This window comes from Calliphora vicina, chromosome 5 (genome assembly GCF_958450345.1).
Source record: "Calliphora vicina chromosome 5, idCalVici1.1, whole genome shotgun sequence".
In the NCBI taxonomy this organism is placed as follows: Eukaryota; Metazoa; Arthropoda; class Insecta; order Diptera; family Calliphoridae; genus Calliphora; species Calliphora vicina.
Window position 1 is genome coordinate 57,615,712 of NC_088784.1, and position 11,792 is coordinate 57,627,503.

General features: G+C 29.6%; 1 protein-coding gene across 1 annotated transcript in view; it reads left to right on the forward strand.

Moving 5' to 3' along the window:
• esn (espinas) overlaps positions 1-8,313 on the forward strand; it is a 37,906-nt gene extending 29,593 nt beyond the window's left edge. The window contains exons 4-5 of the mRNA XM_065512772.1: positions 2,127-2,330; positions 6,835-8,313. Of these exons, the coding sequence (XP_065368844.1) occupies positions 2,127-2,330; positions 6,835-8,313 (1,683 nt within the window). The remainder of the gene's footprint in view (positions 1-2,126; positions 2,331-6,834) is intronic.
• The last annotated feature ends 3,479 nt before the right edge of the window (positions 8,314-11,792 follow it).

Sequence of the window (11,792 nt, forward strand, 5' to 3'; positions counted from 1 at the left end):
CAACAAAAAGTCTTAAAAGACCCGTTATATGTAAGTCCCCCTTGCGAAATTCAAGTGGCGGTTGGGCAAGAAATGATACTGAAAAAGGGAATCTGTTTGTTAATCATTTAAAAAAAGTATTTGCACCCCATTTTGGAGCAGCCAAAATGGGGTATTTGCACAAATACACATATTTGAATTAAAAAAATGGTTAAAACAATGGAAAATTAAAGTCAACGAGCAAAAATGTACACACATTACATTTACATTGCGTAGAGAATCATGCCCCCCTATTCATATCAATAACCAAACAATAATTCAACAATCGGAAGTGAAATACCTCGGAATACATCTCGATCGTCGCCTTACATGGAAAAGTCATATAGATGCAAAGTTGACTCAAATGAAATTGAAATCAATTCAAATTAATTGGCTTATTGGCAGAAACTCCACGCTTAGTTTCGATTGTAAACTTCTACTTTATAACATGATCATAAAACCGATATGGTGTTATGGCATACAGTTATGGGGCACGGCCTCAACGTCAAATGTAGTAAATATCCAAAGACGCCAAAACAAGTTTCTAAGAATGATCACAGTTGCCCCCTGGTATATCAAAAACGCGAATATACACAAAGATCTAAACGTGCCCATTGTAAAAACTGAAATCTCGAAAAATGTACAAAAATATTTAAAAAAACTTGAAGTTCACCCAAACCCGCTGGCCCGCAACATATTAGATAACCGTGACCACACTCGATTAAGAAGGAGGGACACAGCAGACCTAATCTAGAAGGAAGAATGCCAATTTAACCAAAACAACCATGAATGCAAAATTTTTTCGTCCGGCACTGGCTGGACTAATTAAATAATAATATTAGATATACGATTTGAACCACTTATTGTTAGTTCATTAAATAATGATGATACAATAAATAAATGATGATAAAAAAAAAATATACATATATACTTTTTGGTTCAACGACCAATATCAATTTTGGTGGTTAGTATAAAAATACCAAGGTTGGCTGCCGTTAACGAAATTACCGTTAACGTTACCTTTTAACCGTTTTGAAACGGTAGCCAAACTTGAAATATATATACAAAAGTTGCAAATTAAAATTAGTTTTGTCAATAATTAAAACAGTTTTCAATAACACTTTTGAATCACTTAAAAGCAATTAAATTTGTTAATTTGTTTAAAATTCTACAATACAGAAATCCCTATAATGCTCAATAAATACATTTTAGTTTATTTAAACTAATGTATTAAATAATTAAATGGAGTTTTTTCTATAGCCAACAGACAAAAACAATGCCCACGCATTAGCAATTATTTGGTTTGAAACTAATTAAAACACACGAAAAGTATCCAAATACTTAAACGAAAAACCCACAAAATTCATTTAGTACATTTAGAGTGTATAGATAAAGACAACAGCAGAGTTAAAATACAGACTAAATAATTTCACAAAATACGCCTTAATAATAAACAGAAAAGAAAAACCTCTAGGGAACACTTTCACTAAATAGGAAAACTCAAATAAGCCAACAACCACCGAACCAAGTCATTGCTAAATTAGAAAAATAATGTTTAAACATTTAATGGTTTCAACTTGTAAATATTTGTGAACCCTTTTTCTCTCTTTCAAATCTCAAGCATCATGCTAAAATACAGGAAAAGGAAAAAAAACACAAAACTTAGTATTTTCAAAACTTTAATTTCATAATATCTCCTTAAGGCACAATTGCCATTTCATGTTGTATTGGGATAGGGAGCATTTATGAAGATTCCTCCTCTGCTGCCTTAATAAACAAGAAATGCTAAAGATTTTTATCAATTGAAGCTTAAATGTTTAGAAAAAACTTTATGGCATTTTAAATATGTTTCGTTATTATTTTGGGCAATCTTTAACCAAACCAAAAAAAAATCATTTCTTCAGGTTTTATTTAAACATACTCTTAATTTTATTTCATGTATTTATGCAACATAAAGAATCATACAAATCCATTTTGTAAATATACATTTTTTTACATAAAAAAAAAAATATTTAACATCATCATCATCTGTAGTCATGATATTGGAATTTGTTTTTTTACATGTTTCTTGCTTTTCTCTCATTTCTTTTTTTTTATTTTTATTTTAGTGCAACGAACAACTTTCCTCTGGTGACATTGTGGTCTTTGCTCAACGTCTTGGCGCTCAGGTCTGTTGGCATCCTGCCTGTTTCGTTTGTTGTGTTTGCAAGGAATTACTGGTGGATTTAATATATTTCCATCGTGATGGCAACCTCTATTGTGGACGTCATCATGCTGAAACCCAAAAGCCACGTTGTTCAGCATGTGATGAGGTAAGTAACATGTTTACAGCCATAAATATTTTTATTTTTACTCCAACTGCAAAAAATATATACAGAAAAAATACCACACAGGCCAACAATATCTAAACGAACATCCAACAGCAACAACTTATGACTTTGGCATCAAGTCTTTAGGGAATCTTTTTTGTTTAGCAAACGAACTGATAAATAAACAAAAATTAAGAACAGGTGTCCCTTTTATAATATGGTGACGATTTTTGTTAATGATATTATTATTAGTCATCCGAAATTCCTTTTGTAATTTCAATCGCTTACTTTTTATATTTGAAAGGGTGAATGCCAAAATGTAGAGTCAGAAATCCGATTTAGATTTCAATGATGTGTTATATTGATATTAATTTTTTAAAGTGCTTTATTAGTCGATGAGTTTAAACTTTTCATATACAATTTCTGCCTTACATAATAAATTTGTCTTGGTTCGATCCAAATTTGTTCTTTAGTATCTCAAACTAATATAGGCTACAATTTATGGGCCTGAGTCAGAAAAACAAATTAAAAATTTTTGAATGAAAATCCATAAAAATTTTTGTGTGTTTTTCATACAAACATTTTAAAATTGTTTTTAAATTTTTTTCAGAATCAGATTTTAATTCAATATAGGATATCAATTAAAAGTATTTTCTATATTATGTCGGAATTCTGAAAATAAATAAAAAAAGGCAATTTAATGTAATATTTAAATTCTTTTTGCTAAAGCCAGATTTTGATAATCATCAAGTTGTGGTATTTGGTTTTATGTCCCAAGGTCAGGGACCGTAAATAACGGTTATCCAGAACATTTTAAATCAAAAATCTCTATGTTAGAGTCAACGGAGACCTATACTGTAACGTACCAATAGATTCGTAAATTATAGCAACACCACAGTTAACAGTTATTTTTCAACGTAAAAATAAAAGTCCACATAAAACTCTTAAAAGAAGAGTTTTAAATAGTCGTAATAAAAAAACAACTAATACTATTTTTCCCGTCAGAAAAAACTCATTGAGGAGTTTTATTTTTTCCCGTCAGAAAATAAAAGTCATTTGGGGAGTTTTATTTTCTCGTCAGAAAATAAAACTCTTTTTGTTTATTTTCTACTTTTTTCAGTATCTTCCTTTATTGAATATATCTGATATAATGTTTGTAGTAATTTATTTGTTTATGAAAAAAAATAACAACAACTTGATTTTATTTTAATGACAATTTATTCAATTGCAAATTGTAATGATCTGACCAGCGACAAGCTTTAGGTGTCAATTTACAAAAAATGAGTTTTATTTATTGACGGGAAAATATAAACTCCTCAAATGACTTTTATTTTATGACGGACAAAAAAAAAACTCCTCAAATAAGTTTTTTTTTGACGAGAAAAATAAAACTCCTCAAATGAGTTTTTGTACGGGTATTTTTTTTAAGAATTCCATGCGAACTTTTAATTTTAAAGTCACAAAATAACTGTTATAAATTAACTTTTTTCATATTACCTACGGTCCCTACCTACGGTTTCATAATAAAATTACCAAAGAGTACCATTTTGTCGGTTGTGATTTTACTCAGGTTCATATTGAATGAACTTCTTTATGAGCTATGTTTTTAAGTTAATTATTTTAATATGTGAACTGGGTCACAAGATCGCATATGTCTAATTTTATGTTTCTAGATTCCTTATAAATTAAAAAAAATCCCATCAGGATAATTACAAAAAAAATACCATTTTTCAGCACTTGTATTTAATTTCCTGTTTTCATATTTATTATAATAGAAAAATTAAAAAAAAAACGGGATGAAAGAAAAAGTACCATCAAAACCATTTTTATACAATAAAAAAGTACAATTATAAGTCCCTGTCCTTGATTTTAATATAACTCAGAAGTATAAGATCTAACTTTTGTGTTGACTAGTTCAATTTCAAATACTAAAAAAGTACCATTAAAAAAAGTACCAATTTCCGTTTTTCCCTCTTGAATACCAGACAAAGTTGAATTTTTAAAATTCTTAATTTTCTAGAAAATTTGTGTCAGACAAAAAGTACCTAACTGTTCACCTTCGATTTCCAGTTCCAAATAACATAATACTAGGGTATTCATTCGACTGATGAGTTCGATTAATCGAATAATTTCTTACGAATAATTATTCGAACAATTTAGAAATGGCCATTTTCGAATAACGAATAATTCGAACAATTTTATGTAGAATAATCGATTAAAACGAATAAATGTTCATATATATTTAAATTTATTAAATTGCTTAAAATTTTTCATAATTTCAAATTTAAATAATTAATAATGACTCACAAAAATTGTATTGTTTCTGAAATTCGACAAATAACTAAAGACAAAGAGACTTATGATCACTGTAGATGAGTGTTCCGATATCTCCTTCTATAAATATATAAATATTACTGCAAGAAGTTACAATTCTAAACACAAATCTTTAAAAAATGTTAACTTAGGACTTGAACCAATTTCGCGCACGAAATATTAGAATAATCGCTATTAATAATCAAAATTTTAACTTAGATTAAAGTGGAGATGAATGTGATGGAGAATGTGATTTTGAAACGGTCGTCGAAAGTGATATTGAGGATGATATTTATAATGATTACATTGAAATAGATGAAGGCCATGATGTATATATGTGATGTTATTGACAGCGTACGCAAGTTTTGTAAAATTTTTAATGAATCGAATGATAAACACAAATATTGCAAATGTTGCAAGAAAAGCATGAAGTTCGTTTTATACATGATTTTGAATATATTTGTCTAACATGGAAATAAACTTTTTGCGTATTTGTAAATGCGTCAATCATGTACTGCCTGACTTCAAATTAGCCACGTTCACTGACAATGATATCAAACTTTGGACAGATTCCCTTTATTGTGTAATTCCCCAAGACCACTTTATTAAGCAAAAATTCGGCAACGTTGATAGAGCTTCATGTATAATACAATTTGTTATAAATAATTTAGAAATAGTGAATAATTAATTTACTAAAGAATTAGTTACTCAATTTAAAACCCGAATTAATGAACGACATAAAAAAGTTCTTAATACGTTTATATTGTATTTAAATTCAGGATCATGTCCAACTAGCTAAAATTTTTTAAAGCATAGCTCCAAAACGGAGCTATTGTTTTGTAGATTGTTCGGGAGTTAATCTGATCAGAATATTTCTGTTTAAAATTTAATGATAGCCTTTGTTTTTGAATGTTTTTAACATTATCAATACTTGAGTTGTTAACATTAGCGTTATTTTTTTTTCTTTAACAATAAAATATTAAAAAACCGACATCAAAACTTCATTCTTTACTTTTTTAAAAAAAATTTAAATTATTCGAATAATTCGATTAATTTTAAACGTGTGATCGAATTATTCGAACAAGTTAAAATCTCTTATTCGAATTATTCGTTTTATTCGAACAAGAGAAAAATCGAATAATTCGAATACCCTACATAATACTAATAAATTTGTGTGTAACTAAAAAATAACATTTAATATTTCATTAAAATTTATTTTTGGTACTTATTTTCAACAAGAATAATTTTATTGAAATAAATGTGAAATCTCAAATTTTAAATATTCCTATGAATATGCCAATATATAAAGACAAATATTTTATTATAAAAGAACCAAAAATATATAAAAATATGTACATAAATATACTCCTAAAGTTCAAAATATTCAAAAAGCACCAAATACAAATAAAGTTTAAAACATACATAGGGTGTTAAAAAGAACTAAAATAATGTACACGTGTAACCGTTTTCTCCCTAAAAACGTTGGATTTCAAATTGGTCAAAGAAGCTTTTCACAATTTTTTACTTTTTACGCGACCAAACCAAATAGTTTTTAAGCCTGAATGTTTATTCAAACTCAATAAAATAGAAGATTATAGACCTGAGGTTTGTAAAAAAAATACATTTTGTAGCTAAAGGTTTACTCACTGCCATTTCGGTCGTGGAATGTCTGTACTAAGGAAATATTTTCTTAAACGCTAAGTAGACTTTTATGAGAAATAACATTTAATACATATTATCTGTATTTAACTTTAATTTTATATAAACATATAAAAAGTAGCTTTATTACTTACTTATGCTGCTCAAAATAAATACTTTAGCGTCACAAAAACTGATTTCTAAATTAGGAGTTCAATTCAATACTAAATTAAACTGAATTACAATTTAAATTGTTAAAATTTTAGCAAGAGCCAACTGCCTTATTTGCTATTTGAATATGTTTGCATCCATTTTCCACTTGTTCTTTAAATCTACAAAATGATTTGGTGTTTTAATACTAAAAATGGTAGATAATTAAGTGCAACACAAATTAATTAATTTCCAAAAATTCATATGAAAAACCTGTTGAAATGCTTTAAACCAAAAATTGTGCATTTAACATTTGTTTAAACTTGAGCGACCATACTAAACACAAATAGTTTTAATTAATTTTAAGTTAAGTAACAAAATTTTAATATTTTTACTTTAATTTCAGATTATATTCTCAGATGAGTGCACGGAAGCTGAGGGACGTACTTGGCATATGAAACATTTTGCCTGCTTTGAATGTGATCTACAGTTGGGCGGTCAACGGTATATAATGCGCGATGGCAAACCATACTGCTTGAGTTGTTTCGACACCATGTTTGCCGAATACTGCGATTATTGTGGCGATGTCATTGGCGTAGATCAAGGCCAGATGTCACATGATGGCCAACATTGGCATGCCACCGATCAATGTTTCTCGTGTTGTACTTGTCGCTGCTCGCTGCTGGGTAGACCATTTTTACCTCGTCGTGGCACAATTTACTGCTCAATAGCATGCAGTAAGGGTGAACCCCCTACACCATCCGATACCAGTTCGGGGCCTCAGCTAAGACCTACGCATCGTGCCAGCACCACCAGCCAAATAGCAAGATCCCCACGGCCAGGCAAAGCAGCCAATAACAAAGACCGTCAGGGCAACAAAAGTTCGGGCAGCGCTGGAGATTTACTAGAAAGACAAGAACGTCAAAGAAGGGAAGATTTGGGACGTATAATGTTGGCTCGAAATCTCGATAATGTGGTTGCCCCGGGAATACCTCGGCCAGCCCACCCACCTCCTATAGATCTTACCGAATTGGGTATCAGCTTGGACAATATTTGTGCGGGTGATAAATCAATATTTGGAGATCCCAACATAACAGCCTCACTACCCGATATGCTGGTATCCAAGGCTGATGATTCCCATAGTTATCAAAGTATAGATAAAATCCATATTAACTCACCCAGCAATTCGGATATGACTGAAAGCACCCAGGAGATAACGAATGAACTGGAACTAGACCAGGAAAATTATAATGGGCACGACGATTTGCCACATGACAACTACGAACGCATCAAAAACGACATCGGTGATGATGATGACGACGACGATGAGGACGGTGAAGATGAGGAAAACAATCGTCATCCAACGAAAGAAGTAAGATTTCACAGTATTCACGATACCATGTCACGCTCCAAAAGCTACACAGACAATTCGAATGCACGTCGTCGACGACGGAGGCGCAATCAATCACGTAGTAATTCCGAAATGCAAATCAATCAAACCAATCTAAGACTGCACAATGCACAAACACAAGCCGGTTCTAGTGCTGTGAAAAATTTAGACAATTGTGATGCAGCCAGCATTTGCTCTACTTGTTCGTCCAGTTCATCCAGTGACATGGATGATTATGTCTATCGTTTGCCGGCACGCAAACACTATGGTGGAGTGCGTGTTTCCTATGTGCCCAACGATGCAATTGCGTATGAGAAAAAGCTTAAGAAACAAGCAATGATGGAACAAGCCAACAATGCCATGACCAACTACAGTGCTGGTCAGTCAATGCTTAATAGTAATCATTCGTCGGCAGCAGCATCTTCAATAGCGACCTCTTCGGCGACTGCGACAACAACATCTGCCGTTGATGGCAAAAATTGCACGATTTCATGACAACCTCCAATATTGCCACCACCACCACTCAATTTGAGCAGCTATTACATTCTAGACACCATACTGGAGGAGGACAGATATGTGGCCATAGAAAAGAAACCTGGTTGTTTTAGACGTTTTTGGAATCTCTTCAGTTCGGGCAAAACCAAACAGACAAATACATATTTGCAAAATGTTTAAAACCTTAAAAACAAGGGTTTAGGTCATGCAAAAGTTCTGATCATATTAAATACTAAATATGGATTCCAGTAACTTATTACAACTTACACTGTTGCAGCAAGAAAATAAAATTAAATTTTAATAAATCAAAAGTTCTTTTTAAAATTCAGTTTCTTACTAACGTTATTTTTGAGTAAAAAAATATGTGTTTTTAGCGTGAATACTATTTTTTGTTTAGATTGAAAAGAGTCATTTTATAACCTTTCTGGGTTCTTATAGATAGCTCAGTCGATGTAGTGATGTCAGTTAGTCCGCGTGTTGGTTGAAATAGGCTTGCCAAAACCATCAGATAACCTAGGGACACAGATATAGTCATGAGATTCATTGGTATTAAAAACCGGCTCATAAATGGCTGAGATGTAAACAAATATGTTCCCGGATAACAAAAAGAATTCATATTGGTCCATAAATGGCTGAGATAAGAACAAAACCCAGTTTCGGTTCTAGTATATAAAATCAATCAGCCTAACTATAAAATAAATTCTAAAGATTTTATTATTGTTAAAGTCGACTTTATTTCAAAATAGAACTTTTGTTTTTTTCGTACCATAAGAAATATAAAAAAAAAAAAAAACTTTCAAATCTTTTTCCAACACTAATGAAAAAAATTTTCAATGAATGTAAATAAAAAAAGGAAATTTAACAAAATTAAAAAAAAGAACAAAATGTACATAAAAGTTCAAAACAAGAACCTTCACCCTAACTATGAAAGAAATTTTAAAGTTAATTTTTGTTAAAGTCGACTTTATTTTAAAATAGAACTTTTGTTTTTATTTGAAAAAAGCTTCAAAACTTTTTCCAACATATACATACATACAAATAATTGAAAATATTTTTCAATGTATGTAAATAAAAAAAGAAATTTCAAAAAATTAAAATAACAAAATGTACATAAAAGTTCAAAACTAAACGCTTTTTTTTTAAATAATAAAACAACAATTTAAATTATATTTGAAATTTGTTTTATGGTACGAAATTTAAAATTATAGCCAACTTTGTGGCTTTTGTGGTTAGGGTGAATATTCAGTCAGTCCAAAAGAAGTCTACTTTCGAGTGGGCGCAAATATTTGTATGTATGTATATCTCGGAATTTAAGTTCTGTACGTAAACTATATATCAAATATCAAATGATTGATATTTCAAAGGCTTTCTAACGAAGTATAACACATCTTAAAAATTTAAAAAAGGCCAATTTTGGGAAAAATACAATAATTTTTTAAACGACTTTTTGAAGAAAATCCTGAAAGTTAAATACGCATCAAATCAAAAGTGGTGTAATACCAAGACATTAGTCTTTAGTTTTCAAAACCGGACCACCTGGTTTTCACAACAAACAGTCTCCTTTAATTATTTTTTTGTTTTCAATAATCTGACTTGTTTGATTTGAAGAACAGTGAACATTTTCCGAATCTTTTGAAAAAACTACAAACATATTTATAAATAAATCTAAATTAAGAACTTTAAAGAGTAAACGATTTCATATCAAAATTGGATAAATAAAGTCCTGCCAATGTACTCTAAGACAAAATTAAAAAGAAGAAATGTAAAATTTAAATTGTAAATATTGACAAGAAAATTATTGTGAAACACATATGAAAAGAAACTTCCATATCGCATTTAACTGTAAAATTTAATTATAATTAGTTTTATTAAAATTAAAAATATTTTACACAAAAAATTCCAAAAATAAAAAAAAACAACAAAATATTACACAAAATTATATTACGAAACTTGTGCAAAATATTAACAGTATATGGTAAAATTACTAACAAAAAATATATTTAAACAAAAGTTAATAACCACAAAAACAAAAAAAAAACATTTAATTATGATTTGACTAGACAGTAGCAGAACTAATATCGTAATAATAATTATACAATATTTAAAAAATAAAAATAGAAAAAACTAAATTTCAAAAACAACGATGAACAATAATAAAAAATCAAAAAAAAAATAAAACGACTAAATGAATTTGCAAAAACAAGAAAACTCTTAAATAATACAATAGAAAGTTAAGACAACGAAATTTTATTTCTATGGGCCATAAATGAAACGAAATAAAAAACGAAAGTTCTTTTATGCCAAAATGTATGAAAGAAATGAAATTGTAAACAATAACCCTGCTTCCAAAGGTAAAAATCAAATAATAAAACATAAAACAATAAAGAAATTAATGGTTTCTTTTTCAACAAATTATACTTAAGTTTTTATTTTGGTTTCTAGATTTGTTTCTTTTTTTTTTTTTTTGAGCGTTCGATCTTTGATGAGTTTGTCCACGTAGCATTGTAAATTAATCTCTATGATGATGTGCAAATACGTTCTTTTGTTTCTTATGAGTGAGTTGTTTTTATGTAATTTTATATTTTATTGACATCACATCGCCAAATTCGTAGACAGCCATCATCAGCATTCCCATCCGTATTTGTATTAGCATCATAATAATAAGTTTATTAGTTCTTCCATATCGTTGTTATCAACTTGTGATGAATACTAAATACTTTCCATTCAATAAAAGTGAAATTATTTGAATCACACATGCATAAACAATTTCATATACACCCCAGCAGTTTTACAAGTAGCCAATGTATCCCTTAGATACAGTAATTGTCACTAATACCTGATCACTTGGCTGACTCCAATTTTTATATTTTGGAGAAGGGTTTGTTTACAAGTTATCGGTTATGGGACTACCTAGGATATCTAGGATAGATTCTTAGCAACCCTACATGTTAAAATAACTATTTATGTAGCTAATTAAGTAAACAGTTGGGTAGGTAGTAAGTTACTGGCACTATTTGTATCAAAAGCATTTACTACTTCGGACCAGCTATTAGACAGTCTCTTTGTAATCTATGTAGGGTCAATTTACAAACATCTATTTATGTAGCTAATGGTCACCCTAAATGATAGGTAAAATTCCTAGTTCGGAACAGTCACCCAGAACAACTGGGACATGTATAAAAGCACACACACAAATGTCATAATCTGTCATAACAAAAATAATCCGCCCCATTCTGTAATGAATAATTTAGATCAATGTAATGTTTACAGACTGAATACAATTATTCTAAATTCAATGGAAAACAAATATATTGATAAATATTATACATACGTACTCATTTACTTTACTACCTATTGATAAAATATTTAAATATATATTTAATTAAAAACTGTATTTAATCTTCAGTTCTTTCGATTAAATACAACTGTATTGCATATTAATGTGTGTTATTAATTTATTAAATACGAGCATGTGTAAA